The sequence below is a fragment of the Tachyglossus aculeatus genome, chromosome X1 (assembly GCF_015852505.1).
Source record: "Tachyglossus aculeatus isolate mTacAcu1 chromosome X1, mTacAcu1.pri, whole genome shotgun sequence".
NCBI classification, from domain to species: domain Eukaryota; kingdom Metazoa; phylum Chordata; class Mammalia; order Monotremata; family Tachyglossidae; genus Tachyglossus; species Tachyglossus aculeatus.
This window is the reverse complement of record NC_052101.1, coordinates 83776621-83799350: the sequence shown is the minus strand read 5'-3', so window position 1 is coordinate 83799350 and position 22730 is coordinate 83776621. Positions and strand designations below refer to the sequence as shown.

At 43.3% G+C, this 22730-nt stretch overlaps 1 protein-coding gene across 6 annotated transcripts in view; it reads left to right on the top strand.

The window, feature by feature from the left end:
• Positions 1–22730, top strand: part of CFAP92 (cilia and flagella associated protein 92 (putative)) — an 84071-nt gene that overhangs the window by 31674 nt on the left and 29667 nt on the right. For all 6 annotated transcript variants that reach the window (XM_038740824.1, XM_038740822.1, XM_038740821.1 and 3 more), the window contains exons 10-13: positions 5127–5311; positions 12435–13321; positions 13757–13951; positions 19092–19377. In XM_038740824.1, the coding sequence (XP_038596752.1) occupies positions 5127–5311; positions 12435–13321; positions 13757–13951; positions 19092–19377 (1553 nt within the window). The remainder of the gene's footprint in view (positions 1–5126; positions 5312–12434; positions 13322–13756; positions 13952–19091; positions 19378–22730) is intronic.

Sequence of the window (22730 nt, the reverse complement as noted above, 5' to 3'; positions counted from 1 at the left end):
GTGGCTGCTTTTCTCTTTTCTGCCAGGGTGGCATAGGGCAGGTCGGGGTGGAGATTCCTCAGTGAAATAGGAGAGAGCTTGATGCAGGTTTCCAGGGAGACAGCCTGGCAGTCCTGTAAAGGAAGATACTGAAGACCCTGGATATCATGGTAGGAAGGTGTCAGGGCTTCTAGTGGATTTGCTTGGCTCTGGTGGGGAGAAGGGCTGAGAAGGGCAATGATGGTTGGTTTTTTTGGTCATGTGGTGGAGAGAGAGAGGCCGAAGGGGCATGCTGCAGCAGCTTGAGTCCCTGCGGCTCAGTGTGCGCACGTGGCACATTAGGAGCTGGAGCCCTGGGAGCCGAGGTGGGAGGGCTGCAGTTACTGGTTGTTTTGCTCTACCATGGTGGACAGAGCCTTTGTGTTGTACGGCGATTCGGAGGATTGGTGGTACTTGAATCCCTTTTTGATTTTGCTTCATATCCATAGTTTGGTACTTTGAAATGATTGGTTATGATGATTGGTTATGACACCATAAGGGTAGAGACTGCCTCACATGATCCTGTCATAATTCAGCACCCTTACAGCTTTCCTTCATATTCAAAGATAATGCTACTATGTATTTCCATGCATGCATGCAGCAACCAGTGTATCCTCATTGTGGATACAGAAAGGTAGTCTTTTTTTCTGCACTAATGTATTTGCCACTTGCAGCACTTGTCACTACTTTTGAATCCTCTGTATGACATGCCAGATTTCTCAAAGCCTCTGTATGAGGAGACCACTACCTCTTCTGAGAGCTACTGGTCTGTCTGCTGCTGTTGTCTCTCAACAGTACACTATCGTCCCACATTTATTTTGTGATTGTGCCTCATCAAGTCTTTAAAACATGTTTTTCTACCGTTCTTGCTTTCATTTGCCCCAATTCACCATGCTATACAGCATTTCCATGGACATTCTGTCATCCAATCTCTTTATGTATCCGACCCAAGTGAAGCTGGGTGGAAATGAAAGATACCCCAGTACTAGTAGACTGTGTTCTGAGACCTGATTGTAGGTGATTTGTTCTTACCATTTGATGTTAAATATGGCTCATGGGTAATATCAGTTAATCAGTGAGATTTATTGAGCTTTTACTGTGTGCAGAGCACTGTACTAAACACTTGGGAAAGTACAATACAATAGAGATAGAGGGTAGATACAGTCCCTGCCCTCAAGGAGCTCACTGAAATTGCTTGAGAAATTGGGTGGGCTTTATGTGGATCCAGGTCTCACAGTGAAATGTATGGTTGAACACCACTACCCTTTTGTAGTAGACCTTTCATTTGGTTGGAAGTTTAATCGATCAGTAGTATTTATTGAGGGCCAGTCAGTATGTGCAGAGCATGATACTAAGCACTCAGTAAAGTAGACTAGATATAGAAGGCACAGCTCCGGAGCTTGCAGCTTAATGGGGGAGACATGCAGGTCCAAATTACCAATAGTGAGCAGGAGGTTAAACAAGGATACAGCTGGTAATAGCAAGCACAAGGAAACATGAATAAGTGAATCAGTGGGGTGTGTCGGTCAATGCATAGATAAATGCTAAGGATGGCTGTAACTGACAAGTTGAATGTTGGGAGGACATGACCTCAGTTAGTGGAAATGAATTAGGAATGCCTCCTGGAGGAAGTAAGATTTCAGGAGGGATTTGAAGCTGGGGAGAGTTTGTGGCTTGGCAATTTAGAAGGGGAAGGGAGTTGCAGGCAGAGGGGAGAGTCAGAGCAAGGGGTTGGAAGTAGGAGAAACAAAAGGTGAGGCACAGCAAAAAGGGGATGAGGACTCCCTTTGCTTCTATGGTATGTCCCCAAGTGCTTAGCAAAGTGTTCTGCACAGAGTACATGGTCAGTACATACTGTTGATGATGAAGTCCCATTACATTTCCTCCCTGTTCTATATGTTGAAGCAAAATCTAGATTATCACCTAAACAGTAAAACTCCTTTGTGCTTGTACATTCAGTAGGGTTAGGAGTACTAAGAGAAAACAGCACCAGGGGCTACAGACAATAAATTCAGCTGCACAAGGGACAGCCTTTTTGTATGTGTGCCTAATGTGGCCAGGACAGGCGATCCCACATTGGTGTGTGTGTCTCTCTCTCTCTCTCTCTCTCTCTCTCTCTCTCTCTCTCTCTCTCTCTCTCTCTCTCTCTCTCTCTCTCTCTCTCTCTCTCTCTCTCTCTCTCTCTCTCTCTCTCTTTCTCTCTCTCTCTCTATCTCTCTCTCTCTCCCTCTCCCTCCTCTCTCTCTCTCTCTCTCTCCCTCTCTCCCTCTCCCTCCTCTCTCTCTCTCTCTCTCTCTCTCTCTCTCTCCTCTCTCTCCTCTCTCACTCACACACACACACGTCATATCTTCTTTGAGTACAAAGGAAAGAGATAGTAGTAATAGTATATACTGAACATCCACTGGACACAGTGTACTCTATTAAGTGATTGATTGATTGGGAAGTGGAAAACGAACATTCCTTGCCCACAAGAATCAATTCTGTGGACACTTTCCCCCACCCCTTCTCGTAGAAACTCTATCAAACCTTGGTTTCTCTAGTGCTGTCCTCTCCTGGTTATCTTCCTGGTCTTAACAGGCCTCTACGTGGACTCCTTCTCTGCCTCCCACCCCTTAACTGTAGGCATCCCTGAAGACTCAGTTCTGGATCCTCCTAATCTCCATCTATAACCACACCCTTGGGGACCTCATCCGCTTCCATTTCTTGAACTACCTTGTCGATGCAGATGACTCCCAAATCTTCATCGCCTGTTCCATCTTTTCTCCTTCTCTGCAATCTCACATTTCCTCCTGCCTTCAGGACATCTCTACCTGGATGTCCCACCGTCACTCCAAATTCAACATGTCCAAAACTGAACCCATCCTTCCTCCTAAATCCTCTCCTCACCCCTACTTCCCCATTAGTGTTGACAACACCACCATCCTCTCTGTCTCTCAGGCCCGCAACTTTGGCATTATCCTTGACTCATCTCTCCTCTTCAACCTGCAAACTTAATCACCAAATCCTGCCAGTTCTACCTTTGGAACAGCTCCAAAATCTGTCCCTTCCTCTTCATCCAAAATGCTACCATTCTGGTCCATGCCCTTGCCATATCCTGTCTTGACTACTGCATCTGCCTCCTCATTGACCTCCCTGCCTCCAATCAATAATCAGTGGCATTTATTGAGCACTTATTGTATGCTGAGAACTGTACTAAGTGCTTGGGAGAGTACAGTACAAAAGAGTAGGTTGACATGATCTGTCCCCACAAGGAGCTTACAGGCTAGAGGGGGATATAGACATTAAAATAAATTACAGATGGTTACACACATGAGGGCTGTGGGTTTGGAGTGAAAATCAAAGTGCTTAAGGGTTACAGACCCAAGTGCAAAGGTGACACAGAAGGGAGGTCTTAGGGAAGGCTTCTGCTTGAGGGTCATGTAACTAGCCTCTCCCTTCTTCCATTCATACTTCTGTATGCTGCCCAGATCATTGCTGTAAGAAAATCATTCCACCCACATCTCCCTACTTCTCAGAAACCTCTAGTAGTTGCCCATCCATCTCTTCACCATTGGCTTTAAGGCACTCAATTAGCTCTATCTCTCTATCAATCAATCAACCAATTATATTTATTGATTGTCCTGCCTACCCTCCCTCCTTCCCTACTACACCCCAGCCTGGACACTTTACTCCTCTATTACCAACTTGCTGCACCTCATTCTTGTCTCTCTCACTGTCAACTCTGGCTCATGCCCTCCCTCCTACTTGGAACTCCCTCTCCCTTAATATCTAGCAGACCACTACTCTGCCCAACTTCAGAAACCTAAAAAAAATCACACCTCCTCCAGGAAGCCTTCTCTGACTAATCTCTCATTTCCCATCCAATTTTTCCTGCCTATTGTGTCTCCTATGGATTTGATTCCATATTCCCTAAGCTCTTAGGTATTCACAACCTGTCCCCAGGTCTTATGTATATATCTTTATACTGTATTTTATTGCAGCGTGGCTCAGTGGAAAGAGCACGGGCTTGGGAGTCAGAGGTCATGGGTTCTAATCCTGGCTCTCCTACGTCTGCTGTGTGACCTTGGGCAAGTCACTTAACTTCTCTGAGCCTCAGTTACCTCATCTGTAAAATGGGGATTAAGACTGTGAGTCCCACGTGGGGCAACGTGATCACCTTGTATCCCCCCCAGCGCTTAGAACAGTGTGTTGCATATAGTAAGCGCTTAACAAATTCTATTATTATTATTATTATTATTATTATTACTGTCTCCCCGACTAGGATGTAGACTTTTTAAGGGCTGGAATTGTTTCTTCTAACTCTCCCAAATGCTTACTACAGTGCTCTGCATGCAGTAAGCACTCAATAAATATGATTGATGATTTTATTGAACTGGTCTTGGGGTTGTCACCTTTCCATGCTCATTCTTTATTTAGGTCAACTAGGTAGATAGTATTTCAGAAAAAATCCCATTCATTGTTTTTGTAGGTACTTTTAGCTGGAGTTTCTTGTTCCAAAAGTCTGTGATGTCAAAGAGCTCCTTGCTGGTGTCTTCATTCTTGAGTTGCTTGACACTGGCCTTCAAAAATACTACAGTTTTTATATGCTTTCAAAGAACGAGCTCCCTCTTCTGGTTGTCTTACAGAAACATTATTACACTTTCTTGGGAATTAGGAATTATTCCTTTTTAAGTTATTTTTGAAGTGCTTACTATGTGTCAAACACTGTTCTAAGCACTGGAGTAGACAGTTGTTAACCAGGTGAGCAAGGGGCTCACAGTCAAAGTAGGAGGGAGAACAGGTATTTAATCCCCATTTTGCAGTTGAGGAGACTGAGGCACAGAGATGTTAAGTGACTTGCCTAAGGTCACACAGCAAGCAATTGGCAGAGACGGGAGGATTTGGGCTATACTGCTTCTTGTGCAAAGAACAGTTTATAAAGAAAGACTAGATTATAAGGTCATGGAAAGAAGAAAAAGATCTCATTCCCACATTTCAGGGTGTTTTTTCAGAACGTTTTACCTGTGGTTTTTGGTAGGTGCTTTGTTGTCTATTAGACCCCTGAGATAATCAGTCTGCATCTGACTTGTATGAATAGCTGGTTTGATGTTGTGCATGTGTTTTTACAGGGAAAAGATACGTTGTTTGTCGCCTGCCTGAGAAATGCGCCAAAATTACAGATTGTTTCCTGAGTTTCACAACCGAGACTCCTCTCATGACTGAGAAGCAAAAGCAGGATTTAAACCCTCTGGTTATCGAGATCAAGTCTGTCAAGTGCCTCCCGCTCTCCCACGTACCAGTCACCAAACTACAGGTAATGCTGGTAACTACTCACTCCTTAAAGATCTGATCTTCAGATTACCCATTGTTCCCAAATGGTCCAGATTATCCTTCCTATGATTGCCTTTCATAATTCTCCCTATCTGCCAAATTCTGTCTCAGCAGAGTCTGTAGCTCATTTGCTAACACTTGGCTTCTTGTAAAGAACTTGAAATGAAATCAATCAATCAGTGGTATTTAGTAAGGACTACTAGGTGCAGAGGACTGTAGTAAGTGCTTGGGAGAGTACACTACAACAAGGTTAGTAGACACATTCCCTGCCCACAACAGCTCACAGTCTGGAAGGGGAAATGAAAGCAATCTTTCTATTCTACTATCTCTACTAGAAGAGTAATGGGCCAAGAATTGACATGTTTATGGCACTGTATTTACTAAGTGCTTAGTGTGTGAGAGCGCACTGAGATAGACCCAAGATAATCAGATCAGCCGCAGTCACCCATGATGGAATCCACTGACCAAAAATGGAAACTTCTCATGTTTCAATTTCTATGATTCTTTTGAGTTACATGGAATATGAGCTGTTGGTTCTTAACAGCTGCAAGGGGTGAATGTCTGTGGAGGGCAGTGCTGTCTAGGTTGGAGCAAAGCCCCCAGTTCCCAAAGATGCACGAAGCAGGAATAGCCAGAAGCATGGACTGGAAGTCAGAAGGACCTGGATTCTAATGCCGGCTTCTCCACTCGTCGGCTGTGTGATCTAGAGTGTGAGACTGGATGGCAGGGCAGGAAAGACCAAGACCGGAAGCTAATGTTTCCTCTCGTTTCGATGCAGTTATAATCACAGAAGTCTTCAGAATATTCATGCTTCTAACCCCACTTCCTTCCCCGCAGCACTTGTGTATTTATGTACGTGTCTATAATTCTATTTATTTGTATTATTGCCTGTTTACTTGTTTTGATGTGTATGTATCTATAATTCTATTTATATTGATGCTGTTGTTGCCTGTTTACTTGTTTTGATGTCTGTCTGCCCCCTTCTAGGCTGTAAGCTCAGTGTGGGCAGGGATTGTCTCTCTTTATTGCTGAATTGTACTTTCCAAGTGCTTAGTACAGTGCTCTGCACACAGTAAGCGCCCAATAAATATGATTGAATGAATGAAAGAGCAAAGGTGACGAAAAGGTGGTAGATAAGTTCCTTAACTCGATTTTTCCTGGAAAAGATGTTAGAGATTCTCACACCCAAATTGTTGCTTTGTAGCTGTTAAGTCAGAGGAACTGGATGAAAACATAGGGACCACATAGGATGTCTTAAATCAGTTTTATACCTCCTGAAAAAAGATCCAGATTACAATTGCATGATGATGGGGTCGGACCTCTCAGAAACAAATCAGGAAATGAATTTCAGAGACACTGTTGATGGTCTTCCCAAAAGATTGGCCCAGTGTACAGCAGCAGCAACCACAGTAGCATTACAGTGCTGGACATCATCAGGAGTCGGGTGGGAAATGAAAAGGAAAGCTTGGTTTTGCCAGGATATAGAAACATGATAAATGTACACCTTGAATACTATGTGCAGTGCTGGCTACTGCATCTTATAACCGTGGCTCAGTTGAAAGAGCCCGGGCTTGGGAGTCAGAGGTTATGGGTTCTCATTCCGGCTCTGCCGCTTGTCGGCTGTGTGACCTTGGGCAAGTCACTTCACTTCTCTGTACCTCAGTTAACTCATCTGGAAAATGGGGATTAAGACTGTGAGCCCCATGTGGGACAACCTGATTACCTTGTATCCCCCCAGTCCTTAGAACAGTGCTTGGCACATAGTAAATGCTTAACAAATGCCATTATTATTATTATTGTTATTATGACGGACATGACAGATTGTGTATGCTGAGCCCCCACCGAGAGGGCATGATTAATGATGTTCTGCAATGTGCTGTTGAATCCAGGGGGATTTGGGCTAAGATTTTGCCAGCAGTAGAAAGCAATGAGAACCTAGTAAGCTTTCCCTAGTCACTGCTCTCCCCTTTCTTCTTGAAGATAATGATAATAGTGGCATTATCAAAGCCTGTGTTATGGAATATGGAACAAGCCTGACATCCTACAAGAGGTGGGCTATCAAGACTGAAGAGATACAAGACTAAGCCAACTGACATCAAACCAGACACTTTTATGCAGACCTGAAGAATGCATATTGACTTCCATAAACAACAGTAGTAGTATTGAAGAGTAGCGATGTCTCTAAATAATAATAATAGTGATAATAATGGAGGTATTTAAGTGCTTGCTATGTGCCAAACACTGTACTAAGCACTAGGGTGGATAAAAGATCATCAAGTCTGACACAGCCCCTGTCCCACATGGGACTCAGTCTAAGAGGGAGGGAGAACAAGTATTGAATCCCCATTTTACAGATGGGGAAATCAAGGCAGAAAGTAGTTAAGTGACTTGTCCAAGATCACAGGGGAGGCAAGTGGAGAAGCCGGGATTAGAACCCAGGTCCTATGGCTCCCGGGCCCCTGGTCCTTCCACTTCTTCATGAACAAGAAGGGACATGCTATTCAGCTACTTTCACTTGAACCCCACTGCTTACTCCATTGTTTAGTGGTGCAAGGATAGATAGAGGTGGAAAAGCAAATCAGGAAGGCCAAGCTATTGTTTGACACGGTGTCAGAGTGGGGGTTGAACATAGAGAAGCAGTGTGGCTCAGTGGAAAGAGCCCGGGCTTTGGAGTCAGAGGTCATGGGTTCAAACCCCAACTGGGCCAATTGTCAGCTGTGTGACTTTGAGCAAGTCACTTAACTTCTCTGTGCCTCATTTACCTCATCTGTAAAATGGGGATTAAGACTGTCAGCCCCCCCGGGACAACCTGATCACCTTGTAACCTCCCCAGCACTTAGAATAGTGTTTTGCAGATAGTAAGCACTTAATAAATGCCATCATTATTATTATAGCATCAAGCTTCAAACCCAACTGAACATCTACAGTGCAGTTTTTTTAGCTTTGAAGCTTGACTTGATCACAAATATCCCATGCAATTTCTAGAGCAGTTTCAGCCATGCTGCCTTTATTCCATACTTACCGTCAAGTGGGAGGACAAGAACACAGACATCAGTCAGCCTACCACATAGAAGTAATCAGTCAGTGGTATTTACTGAGTGCTTACACTGTGCAGAGCACTGTATTAAGCACTTGGGAAAATAGGAGACATGGTATCTAACCTCGAGGAGCTTAGAATCGAACAGGGGAGATGGACAGACATACCCAAAAATAGAGGAGAAAGAAATAGCACTATACCTGTTGGTAGCAGAATAAGCAAGAAATAAGTGCAAATTGAGAGTATGCCTAAGCACTAAGGTGTATAAACATTGTGTTAATGTTGGATGCACATAAACCTGGATGCACATGACCTGGGAAGATGAAGCTTTATTGGGAATGCCTCTGGGAGAAAGTGTGGACTGTCAGGAGGGCTTTGAAGGTGGGGAGAGCTGAGGTCTGTTGGATTTGAAGCAGGAGGGAGTTCTAGGGAAAGAGTGAGCAAGGTGTGGAGGTGGGAGAAATCAGAACGTCGTACATCCAGTTGTCTTATTACATGGAGGCTGTGTTTCTGCAAAACCCCATGTTAGAGAAAACCTGTGGTATAGTACTCACCCATTCCAACATCCTGTGCATAAAACTCAAGCCATTGCTCTGGTGATGTGGCACACCAAGCCCAAACAGGCTCGTGTTGTTGAAAGACTGTTTCCAAATTCCCAAATTGCTTCTAGCCCAAACATGCATTAAAAATGCATTATGGCAGAGCTGAGTGCACACTCGGTTCAAAGGGAACGAAGAGTGTGTGAACTGTCGGGTAGTGGGATGAGAGCTGGTAAGTGAAGGGAAATAGATGATGGAGTGTCTTAAAGCCAAAGGATGGGAGGGGCTGCTTAGTGTGGAGAGGAATGAGTGGAGGTTTTGGAGGAGTGGAGAGATGTGTGCTAAATGACATGTTAGGCAAATGATCTGGGCAGCAGAGTTAAGTTGTTACATTACTGAGCTGGAGTAAGGGGATCATCAACGATGAGGACAGAAGCAGTATTTCAAAGGTGGAATGAAATAAAATCTCAGATGTCATGGCATGGATTAGAGCAGGTGGGAGACAACAGTTAAAGACATCTGCTTGTCCTGTAGTTAGAAAAAGGACGATTTTCTTAGAGCAGTGGTTTTTCCAAAAGATCGTATCACTAAGGGGCAGAACTAAAACTAGCAACTGTGACTGTCAGTGTGACAGTACAGCAAAGGAGAGCCTTTTTGTGCTCAAGAACTAGAAGGGATTATCAGTCACACATCAGGTTTATCAGAAACACACTGCTAAAATATCTCAGTGAACAGAATCTTACTAGAGCTCCAAAGGACAGCTCCGACGGCCTGAATGATCCTCTCTGAAAGTGCCTAATATTTTTTTTACCAGAGTAACTTGCACACAGGGGGAAAATAGCCAGATGATTCCCTACAGATGTGCTTCTGATTATAAGACAAGATGACTAAAAAGTGTGTAGATGAGGGAAGGTATTTGACTACTGTACTATGGTAATATCATTTTAGAAAGACATACAATCAGATTTAATACTTAATGCTAAGCCTGCACACTATTATTTATTCAAAACTGAAGTGATAGTAATACCGTATGGTTAGCAATAAAGCTACAGGCTTGGCCCTAACACGTTTAAAAATAAATTAAATCTATTGGTCTTCCCTATGCAACTAAAATTTGTCATTCAGAAAAGATGGGGTGGGGAGACCCATTCGAAATGTAGATCTGGTGCTTAGGAAGTGTGATTGGTGACTAGCGTGAAAACAGATTTGGGTAGTGAATGCTCCTGTAACTTTTCAGTCTAGTGACTTGGCACTGGTGAGCAGTAGCCACCAACATCATGCTTGGTACAAGGCCCCGGTGTGGTGGAGAAGAAGAAAGGGAAACCTGACCCAGGAATCTGAAATCAGATGAGAGAGGCTAGAAAATGCTAGAAGCTTCTGCTAAGTCATCCTCTCTTTTCCTTTCACCTATCACTGAAGTCTTTTTTCTTTTGTGGCTAACTGTTGCAGACCTATTTTCAGTTTGTGTGGTAGTTGAAGAAGTGTATACTGTGTGTGATGCCCTGCCGTTGTTCCAGTGGAAAGTGCCCTGCTCTGGGAATTGGGGGACCTGGGACCTGGGTTCTAGTCCTGGTTTTACCTGTGGCTGGTTAATGTGACCAAAGACCACAAAAGCACTTCACAATGTGCCGCATTCCTGCCTACCTACAAGTTTCCTGTGCTCTGTGCTCTGGCAGGAACAAGACTGGCAGAAATGAGAGAGTGTGAGTGGGCAGGGAATGTGTCTTTTTATTGTTATATTGTACTTTCCCAAGCACTTAGTATAGTGCTTTGCACAGTAAGTGCCCAATAAATACGATTGAATAAATGAGTAGTGCCCCACAGGTTCCTAGCCCCAGAACCAATTTCTCTGTACAGATTCTCTGTCCCGAAGACTCAGGGCTGAGGCTCAGCCGTGATTTTTGATGGGAGTCTGTAGATTATCACATATGAGTTGCTGCTGTTGGGTCTAGAAACTCATTAAAATTATTATGATTTTTTAAAAACGTGAATGCAAGCTCCTTTAAGTATATTCACAATCAGGCAGCCCATCATCTAAAAATTGTATTTGTGCCATTCCCTATCAGCTCTTCAAGTAATTGTGGAGAACATACCATGCTTTATGGCACCTCAAGCCTTATATGAGCCTTTCTGTGATACAGCACTCAATCAACCATGGCATTTATTGAGCATTTACTGTGTGCAGAACACTTGGGAGATCTCAATACAATAGAGTATACCCCTGAAGACCATCCTTTATCTCCATTCAGTACCCCATCTTGTAATAATAATAATGATGGTATTTGTTAAGCACTTACTATGTGCACAGCACTGTTCTAAGTGCTGGGGAGGATGCAAGGTGATCAGATTGTCCCACGTGGGTCTCACAGTCTTCATCCCCATTTTACAGATGAGGTAACAGGCACAGAGAAGTTAAGTGACTTGCCCAAAGTCACACAGCTGACAATTGGTGGAACCAGGATTTGAACCCATGACCTCTGACTCCCAAGCCTGTGCTCTTTCCATTGAGTCATGCTGCTTCTCTAGCCACAAACTAGTAGCCACAAAGCTTAGTCTCCAATGGACTAACAGGTCCTAATGTACACCATGTCCTTTGCATTTCTTTGGCCCTGTTGCTGTCAGCCCTTAAGGAGGTGAGAAAGGGCAGTAGCCTTTCTTTTTCCTCTGAGATGAAAATCTCAGCCTTTCCCAAAGGGATCCCAAGGAACATGAAATTAGGCAGAGATTTCCACCCCTACCCATGCTCTGTTACGGATTTGGGAAACAACAGTTCCCTAAAAACACGAATGCATATCCTCTGAACCAGACTGTTACACCCTCCCTGCATCTGCAGTCACCAGAGGTCTTGAAATTGTGAATCCAAAGATCAATATTAGCAATAAATACCCTATTACATTTGTTTCATGTGGGATTTTATGGTGGCCATGATGGAAATGCTGGGTTTCTCATTTCATTATATGGTACCGTGCTATCTTTTTCAAAAGGAGACTTCTTAATATGATCATTAGGTATTCCCAATAACTTCTGAATCATGACAGAGAGTGGTGTTTGACTATTTGAGTACTGTGAGTAGTGTCTCATAGTTTTGAAGATGCAGCCTTGAGGGATTGTGAACTTCTTTGTTCGGACTTCCCTTGCTCTCCATTGAGTCCTCTTGGTCAGGGTAAAGTGAGTATATGGCAAGACATTTTGAGAAGCACCATGGCCTAGTGGATAAAGCATGAGCCTGGGAGTCAGAAGGCCTGGGTTTTAATCCGAGCTCTGCCCCTTGTCTGCTGTGTGACCTTGGGCAAGTCACTTCTCTGTGCCTGTTACCTCATCTGTAGAATGGGGATTAAGACTGTGAGCCTCATATGGGACATGGACTGTGTCCAACCTGATTAGCTTGTATCTGCCCCAGCACTGAGCACAATGCTTGTCTTATAGTAAGTGCTTAATAAATACCATAAAAAAAATTGAGGGGCATCAATCTTGGAAATTCAGAAAACCTGAACTGCAAATGATTCTCTTTTTTTCTTATGTCCCTGTAGGAAATGTATGTTCCTGTGTACTGTAAATACCAATTTCATAATGCTCCTCCTCATCAGACTCGTGGACAAGCCCATGGAACCCATGTTTATTTTCAGGATGTCAGTGTGGTCCTAGCAGGGACCATCGATCCTCTTGAGCTGCAGGAATACCTGGAGGGGCCACCAATGGAGGTGGAAATCCATGACAGAGACAGAAAAAGAGAGGTGTATACAAAGAGGCCTTCATTATTTGGAGAGGAGCTGGACGATGACAAACTGAGGGATGTGAATCTTGTTGCCTTCAATCAACAGCGAAGAAACACGTGGGATCCTTATGGGATTGCTAAAGTCAGTCTGGCTGACTTACTTCTTGGACAAACGTTTGTAAATATCTTTGTGGCCATTCAAAGATGCCAGCTTCCTGATCCAGGACGCTACCCAAAGAAACACAGGGATAGGAGGATTTCAGGAGCTCAGGCATTTGCCGTTGGCCCATGGGCTTCCCCAGTGCCTCCAGACTGTTATTTAGAGTCAAACTCGCTTCTTAAGTTGAGAGTAGAAGTTGCAGTTCCACTTAGGGCAGGAGCAGAGCTGGAGGATGGTAAAATGGCCGGTAGACAGTTCGGCCGCATAATTTACACTTTTGATTCTGGAAAAACCACCATCTTGCATGATCTGCTGCAGAGTATCATAGAAATCAATGCCAAAGAGTTTGGCTTGGATATCTATTCTGTTCAAGATATGCAGGAGGAACTGGCAAGTATTAAGATGCCATTTAGAATGAAGAGAAATCCTAACCTGAATGTGATTACTGGCTTCCACTTATTGGATGGGAAGATTCACCTTCTTGTTTTGGAGGGGCTGAGAGATCAAGGAATAAAGAAACTGTGGGAGAGACAACTGGATCAGTAGGTCATTTTAATAATTTCCCATCCATATTGCTTTTGATTTTTTCCATTTTTAAATAATTGTCTTCCATGTTTGATCATTAGTTAGTCTCTTTTTTGTGGATGCTGTTTTTAATTGACATTGCTACTACTAAAAAATGAAAACTCCACAAAGAGAATTTGAATGAAAACATTAGGAATATAGAGTGACCATACCAACTATACTGTAGTTTGATACTTACTTTACAGGTCTGCCTGTCTTGGAGATGTGCAGGAAGGTAGATTTAAGTCAAGGTTGGTAATTCAGTTGACTCTTAAAACGAAACACTTTAGAGCAACGTGATAGTTAAGAAATTATTTTTTTCTCTGTAGCTAGGAAACCTTATTCAGTAAGAAAAAGGGAAGACTCTGCATTAGCATTTTCCTGAGGATAACTAATGTGGTCCTCTGTTTCAGAACTCTGAAAACGGATGGTGGAAAACTGAAAATTCTGTATAACTCACAGCTGTCATTTCAGCGGCGCTTATACCCAGATCTGGATGCTCTCCTGTTTCGAATCCACCTCTGCAAACCTCTGGCCAGTTTAATGAAAGAGTCAAAATTTCATATCAGGCGTATGGTTCCTCGAGCATGTTTCCAAGCTTTAACCAGGTTAGACACTAATAAGTCCTAGATAATGCTCCACTTTGAACTGTGTAGGAGTGTTAGATGGTGGCAGTGGGACGAGCACAGGTCCGGGAATCAGGTCACTTGGGCTCTAGTCCTGGGTGACCTTGGGCAAGTCACTTCTTTGTGCCTCAGTTTCTTCCTCTAAAATGAGGATAATAATGCATGCCTCCCCCTACCTCACAAGGACATTGTGGGGATAAATGAAATAATTGACGTTCAAGCACTTTGGAAATATCAAAGCGCTATATGAAAAAACAAGGAGTTGTGGTGTGGTGGGCTAGCCAGGCCAGACCAGACGCTAACTGATCCAAAGGCAGAAGTCATTCATTAGAGTAGATGAAATGCAAATAGAACTGGCAGTTCCTTCAGAACTTCCAAATCCCTACCTCTTTTGCATCACTTGTTAATCACTCACTCGATGAAGTTACCTGGAACTCAGCCAGTTCACAGGGAGGAATTGGGCAAAGGGATGAGGTCAGCCAAGGATTAAAAAGCCACATGGCCAGGAAATAAATATTTCTACACTCTTGCCTGATTTCCTGACCTGGAACAAGGTGGCACTTTTTTCCTGTTGGGCCACAGAGAAGATCGTGCGAATAGCCCAACCAGATGGGAAACAGTTAAGGAGATTTTAGCAATAATTTGGGAATTCAGATCCCAGCCGAAGTTAACTGTGTGTTTTAATCCAGGATTTTCTCTAAGGTTCTAGAGTGCCTTAGAGTGCCTTCCCAGCCTCTGAGAAGTTGGGATGATGTGTTTTTGCCCACTGCATTCCTAAAAATAATAATAATGATAAACACTTAACAAATACCATAATAATAATAATAATAATAAATATAGTATTTGTTAAGTGTTTACTATGTGCCAAGCAACTGTACTAAACGCTGGGGTATATACAAGATAATCAGGTCCCACATGGGGCTCACAGTCTAAGAAGAGAGGACAGGTACTGAGTCCTCATCTTGCAGATGAGGCCTAGAGAAGTTAAGTGACTTGCCCAGGGTCACACAGCAGACAAGTTAGTACAGTGCTCTGCTCACAGTAAGTGCTCAATAAATACGGATGAATGAATGAAGTGGTCGAGCCAGGATTAGAAGTCAGATCAGCTGGCTCCCAGGCCTGTGTTCTTTCCACTAGGCCATGCTGCTATCCACTCCTGTAAAGATGGTTTTTCTTCCCGGTGATGATGGATGGGAAGGGATTAGGGAGGCACCCCGATCCTCTGATGATTCTGATGAATATTTCCCTTCCCAACTGCTGGGGTTAGATTCCCCAAAATTCCAGCAGATGAAAAAAAATAAAACCAAAAGCTTAAGGGACAGGGGTGATGAGGGGTAATGTGGCTTCCATCACAATGGGTGAAAATCAAGGTTTGTGACAAGAAAAAACTCACAATCTGTTTTAATGCTATTCAAATTACAAGGAAAATCACATAAATCAATAACATTTATTGAGCATCTACTGTGTGCAGAGCACAATACTAAGGTACTAGACATTTCTGGGACAGGTTAGAGTTGCTACTACTGTAAGTTCAATGTTGTACAGAATGCCCTGGGCCTGTCACTACCCTCCTCAAAAATCTCCAGTGGTTGCCTGTCAACCTACAAATCAAGCAAAACCTCCTCACTCTTGGCTTCAAGGCTCTCTATCACCTCTCTCCCTCCTACCTCACCTCCCCTTTCTCCTTCTATGGCCCAGTCTGCACCTTCTGCTCCTCTGCTGCTAACCTCCTCACTGTGCCTTGTTCTCGCCTGTCCCACCTTCAACTTCCAGCCCACGTCCTTCCCTTGGCCTGGAATGCCCTCCCTCCACACATCCACCAAACTAGCTCTCTTCCTCCCTCAAAGCCCTACTGAGAGCTCACCTCCTCCAGGAGGCCTTCCCAGACTGAGCCCCCTTTTTCCTCTCCTCCTCCTCATCCCCTCATCTGCCCTACCTCCTTCCCCTCCCCACAACACTTGTATATACTTGTACAGATTTATTACTCTATTTTACTTGTACATATTTCTATTCTGTTTATTTTGTTCTAGTTATTCTAATGATTTTGACACCTGTCTACATGTTTTGTTTCGTTGTCTGTCTCCCCCTTCTAGACTGTGAGCCCATTGTTGGGTAGGGACCGTCTCTGTATGTTGCCGACTTGTACTTCCCAAGCGCTTAGTATAATACTTTGCACACAGTAAGCGCTCAATAAATATGATTGAATGAATGAATGAATGTTGTGTACCCAATGCTATGATTCATTGTGCTTCACTAGTTCATTAGCATTACACAGGGAACTAATAGTTATATTTAATTTGTTGTATAGTAGTAGTGGTAGTATTTATTGAGCACTCATTAGTGCAATGGACTATATTTAGTGTTTGGGAAATATAAAAACAAAGAAGTCATAGGTTTCCTACCCATAAAGAAGACACAGACATAAAAACATTTACATTCATTCAATCATATTTATTGAATGCTTACTGTGTGCAGAGCACTGTACTAAGTGCTTAGAGCACTGTACAACAATTACAAATACAATACAAATAAAGTAATCAAAATAAATACTAATAAAGCAACCCCTGTGCAGTGACACTTTTCCAAAGTGTGCCTTGGGCAAAGGAACTTGGGCCTGGGACGATCTGAAAAGAGCATGGGCCTGGAAGTCAGAGGATCTGGTTTCTAATCCCAGCTCCACCACTTTACTGTGTGACTGGATGTCACTCCACTTCTCAGGGCCTCTCTTACCTCATCTGCAAAATGGGGATTAAGACTGTGAGCCCCAAGTTGGACATGGACTGTGTCCAACCTGATTATATTGTATAATAAAGATGGTTTTTGTTAACCGCTTACTATGTGCAAAGCACTGTTCTAAGCGCTGGGGTATATACAAGTTAATCAGGTTGTCCCACATGGGGCTCCCAGCCTTAATCCCCATTTTACAGATAAGGTAATTGAGGCACAGAGAAGTTAAGTGACTTGCCCAAAGTCACACAGCCAACAAGTGGTGGAGGTGGAATTAGAACCCACGACCACTGACTCCCAAGCCCGTGCTCTTGCCACTAAGCCACGCTGCTTTTCTAAAAAGTGGAAGTGGAGAATGTGGGCATCGATCCCGCTACCTCTCACATGCTAAGCAAGCGCTCTACCATTTGAGCTAATATATACCCCAGGGCTTAGTACAGTGCCTGGCATATAGTAAGCACTTAACAAATGCCACTGGAAAAAAATTACTAGAATGTACAATTGAATAAAGGTATATACAAAAGTGCCGAGAATGGATATAAAGTACACAAGTGCTACTAGATCTGATTGATGGGTTTATATGGCTTACAGTGCTGGGGGTAATTTGGGGAAGGCTTGTTGAAGGAGTTGCAATTTTAAGAGGGCTCTGAATATGGGGAGGACTGAGGGCTTTCAGATTTGGAGAGGGAGTTCCAAGCTGAGGGAACAGTTAGAGAGTTTCCTTGGGAGGACAAAGAGAACAGGTTGAAGAATAGGGAGCAAAGAGTGCAGATGTGTAAAGTGGGGTGAGCTTTAAACAGTTTCGATAGCTTCCTCATGTAATGCTAATGAAGCACTGATACAGACAGAAACAGTAAGAAGCAGTAATTGCAGGTGTTCAAAGTGAGCAGACAACCAGCTTGAAATAGCAGATCTCAGAAGTGTTTGTGATGGTAAGTAAAAATGGTATATATGTTGTATTCAAAATGGACACACCTTACTGGGATTGACAAGGGAATCCTGGATAGATCAGAAAGGGACTGATGAAGTTTTGGGGTTGCAGAAGCCATCAGATTTGGAGTACCAATGGTCTGGAACTTCACCACAGAAGAGATCCTGCTCATAATCCCCTTGAGTGTCATTCTAGTAGGGATATAATAATAATTATGGCATTTGTTAAGTGCTTACTATGTGCCAGGCACTGTACTAAGTGCTGGGGTGGACACAAGAAAAATCAAGTTTCAATCAATCAATCTAGAAGAAGCAGCGTGGCTCAGTGGAAGGAGCACAGGCTTGGGAGTCAGAGGTCATGGGTTCTAATGCCGACTCCGCCACTTGTCAACTGTGTGACTTCGGGCAAGTCACTTAACTTCTCTGTGCCTCAGTTACCTCATCTGGAAAATGGGGATTGACTGTGAGCCCTACGTGGGACAACCTGATCACTTTGTACCCCCCCCCCAGCGCTTAGAACAGTGCTTCGCACATAGTAAGCGCTTAACTCTTCTTTCCTCTCCCCCTCGTCCCCCTCTCCATCCCCCCGTCTTACCTCCTTCCCTTCCCCACAGCACCTGTATATATGTATATATGGTTGTACATATTTATTACTCTATTTATTTATTTATTTATTTATTTATTTTACTTGTACATTTCTATCCTACTTATTTTATTTTGTTGGTATGTTTGGTTCTGTTCTCTGTCTCCCCCTTTTAGACTGTGAGCCCACTGTTGGGTAGGGACTGTCTCTATGTGATGCCAATTTGTACTTCCCAAGCGCTTAGTACAGTGCTCTGCACATAGTAAGCGCTCAATAAATACGATTGATTGATTGATTGATTGATTAACAAATACCAATAAAAAAAAGTTGGACAGAGCCCCTGTCTCATGTGGAGCTCACAGTCTCAATCCCCATTTTACAGATGAGGTAACTGAGGCACAGAGACGTGAAGTGAGGATATGCCAAGTACTCCTATGTTTAAAGTGTTTGTCCACATTGTAATTTAAATAATACCTACTTGGTTCAATTGCAAAATCTTTTTAGTATGTTTTTATTATAAACTTATACAATGAATTGACAAACTTACATTTAAACTGATTTGAAAATATTTCTCTTGCCATTAGCAAATAAATGAAGTAATCCCTTGATTTATTTTTGTCTTGGTGTTTGTATTTGTCTCTCACTGTGAAAGATTAAAAAATGTTTTTCAAATGGTATGTGCCAAAATATATATCGAGGAGTATTATATAGCTCGGTAAGTTTTTAACGGAGTCTAACGTTTTATGGCTGTTTAAGAAGACAAGTGAACACTGGGTAGTGCCTTTATAGTGCTGAACTTAGTAATTGAAGAGTTCTGGATCTGGATTTTGTGCTGCCTGGGAAAGATGAATGAAAAAGTTTTCCACTGATCATATATTATAGGCTTTATTGCATCTATCAGAGTACGAAGTTCAAGGATGTTATACAAGGAGACCTATTGCCCTCATCCACAATGATCAAACGCTTAAGCCGGGAATTCACGATTCCAATTGAAGGAGAAAATTTAGCCATTCACAAGCCTCTGCTGCCAAGCAACGTATCACTGGCTTTAGAGAAAGAAAAAACTCCGACTAAATCACACCTACCATGTTCCGAACCAGAAGACCATCAAAAGAAGTATGAAAAATGGAGTAGGAACATGGTACGGAATAAACAGAACTATGTGCAGGTAGGCATCATTCCATACCATTTTTATTAGTTTCTCTTTTTATCACCTAAAATTACTAACTTCATACTGTTGTTGCCCAAATGATATAACATCTTTAATAACACCATTCTTGTTCAAAACCTGAACAGACCAAGCTGGTCTTGTTTTGGGAACCTTTTTATTACACATAAAATAAAACTAGCCAGGATACAAATCTCTAGTGTAAATGAGTGTAAATATATATACTTGTTGCTCTTCAATAACAGTGTTACCCAGGTGTGTCCACCTCATCCCTGGGAGCAGGCTGTGTATGTAGTTATACAAGTCAAATTTTTAAAAGCAGCAAGTTAGTAGTAAATGCTTTGTAAAATTATTAGCAACCTCTTAGGAAATTTTTAAGTAGAACAAAAGTAAATGAAATCATTGAATACAACTATATTACTGTTGGTGGGAGAAAATTGAAAAAGCAAAGGTGACCCTTGGGGAAGTTCATGTTTGACCTCTGTCTTTTCCTCCCCTTCCACTTTACACCTTATCCCTTCTCCCCTTTGCCCAGTTCTTCCCTGCCCCACCTTGTCTGTTCATCTCCTTCCCTTTCTTTCCCCTTACTCCCTCCCCTTCTTCTTCAACTTTTCCTCCCCCTCCTCCTTTCACTCCTTCCTTCTCCTTATCTCCTCTGCTTTTCTCCTTCTTCTTCCCTTTCCTCACTTTCTCCCTCCCACCCCACCTCTCTCCTCAGACATCACCTGGGGACTCATACTTCTGTTTTCTCCCAACTGTCCACTGTTATGTCCCATTTTTGATCCTGCGAAAGGATCATTATTAGAGAAGCAGCGTGGCTTAGCGGAAAGAGCATGGGCTTGGGAGTCAGAGATCCTGGTTCTAATCCCGGCTCCGCCACTTGTCAGCTGTGTGACTTTGGGCAAGTCACCTAACTTCTCTGTGCCTCAGTTCCCTCATCTGTAAAATGGGGGTTAAGGCTCTGAGCCTCATGTGGGACAACCTTGATTACCTTGTATCCCCCCCAGCTCTTAGAACAGAACTTTGCACATAGTAAGCACTTAACAAATGCCATCATTATTATTATTATAGTAAGCACTTAACAAATACCAACGTTATTATTATTATCATTGAGGCTTCATTGTGATATAATGAATTTCCTTTGTCCACTCTGTTTTTGGTAACCCCATATCAGCTTCCCGTAAGGCAGTTATTTGGGTATGCAGCTGTTATCCATTCTCCTTACATGTCCTTTCTAGTCCTATCCAGCAAAGAGGTGTGATATGGCTTGTGTGCCTTTGATAGAGTTGGATCCAATCTTATCTTCTGATGCTAATAATAATAATAATAATAACTGTGCACTGTGGCTCAGTGGAAAGAGCATGGGCTTTGGAGTCAGAGGTCATGGGTTCAAATACCAACATCACCACTTGTCAGCTGTGTGACTTTGGGCAAGTCACTTCACTTCTCTGTGCCTCAGTTACCTCATCTGTAAAATGGGGACTAAGACTGTGAGCCCTCCATGGGACAACCTGATCACCTTGTAACCTCTCCAGCGCTTAGAACAGTGCTTGGCACATACTAAATGCTTAACAAATACCAACATTATTATTATTATTATTAAGCTCTTACTGTGAGCCAGGCACTGTACTAAGCACTGGGGTGGATGCAAGCAAATCAGGTTGGACACAGTCCCTGTCCCACAAGGGGTTCACAGTCTTAATCCCCATTTTACAGATGAGGTAATTGAGGCACAGAGAAGTTAAGTGCTTTCCCAAGATCACACAGCAGTATTGCATGTAGGTTGTCGGCAGCAGTCATTGCTGTTGGCAACCTCACCTATCACCCTGCAACTTCTGTGGCCCCATCTTGTCCCCTCAATCCACTTCCTCTAATCAGTCCATCCCTATTCTTCCTTCCCAGCAACCCCTCCATCTAACGTCTCCCCACCTCTTGCGCTGCCCCCACCATCCTCCTGTTATCCTGTCCCAGCATTCATTCATTCGTTCATTCAATTGTATTTATTGAGCACTTACTGTGTGCAGAGCACTGTACTAAGCGCTTGGGAAGTACAAGTTGGCAACATATGGAGACGGTCCCTACCCAACAGTGGGCTCACAGTCTAGAAGGGGGAGACAGAGAACAAAAGAAAACATATTAACAAAATAAAATAAATAGAATAAGTATGCACAAATAAAATAGAATAATAAATTCATACAAAAAGTAATAAATTCATACAAAGAGTAATAAATTCATACAAACCATCCCCAGCATGGGTCAATGGAAAGAGCCCTGGCTTTGGAGTCAGAGGTCATGGGTTCAAATCCCGGCTCCACCAACTATCAGCTGTGTGACTTTGGGCAAGTCACTTAACTTCTCTGTCCCTCAGTTACCTCATCTGTAAAATGGGGATTAAAACTGTGAGTCCCCTGTGGGACAACCTGATCACCTTGTAACCTCCCCAGCGCTTAGAACAGTGCTTTGCACATAGTAAGTGCTTAACAAATACCATTATTATTATTATCCCCCTCCCCCAACATCGGCCCCTGTCGGCTCACTCCCATCCAACCCCTCCCCAACCCTTCTACTGTCCCCTCCCCCAACACCTCCCCCACAGCCTCATCCAAGTGCGGCCTGTAGAATCTCCGCTCCATCATGAGAAAGCTCCCTTCATCCTGGATCTGTTCCTGACCCAGTCACTGCTCCTCCTCACGATCACTGAAATCTGGTTCTCTCCAAATGACACCGTCTCCCCCGCCGCTCTCTAGAGGGGGCTTCATCTTCTCCCACTCCCCAAAATGGGAAGGAGTGGGCTTCCTTTGTGCTCTCCAATGCTGCTTTTACACTGTTCCACCTCCCCCATCCTTCTCTTTCCCTTCCTTTGAACCCCCATCATCCTCCTCTACCACCCAGTACAGTTACTAGTCATGGTCATCTACCTCCCCCCAGGTCCCATCGCCAACTTTCTGAACCATTTTGATCCCTTGCTCCTATTCCTTCTCTCTTTCTCCATCCCTACAATGATCCTTGAGGATCAATGTGGATATTCCTGATGACCCTTCCACTGCCTGTTTCCTATCACTCCTCAACTCCACTGACCACTTGCTCCACCCCAACTCAACCACTCACCAACTTGGACACACACTCAATCTCATCATTTCTAGTCACTGTACAATCTGTACCTTCACCAACTCTGAAATCCCTCTATCTGACCACAGTCTCCTCACCTGCCTTGTCTCTCAAACATACCCTCCTTTCAAATCTGTTCTGTTCCCTCACAGAGACCTCCATTCTTTTGACCTGCACCAAATTTCTCAAGTCATCATTGCCCCATTTAGTCTTCATTCCCAAACTACCTTCCATTGACGACCAAA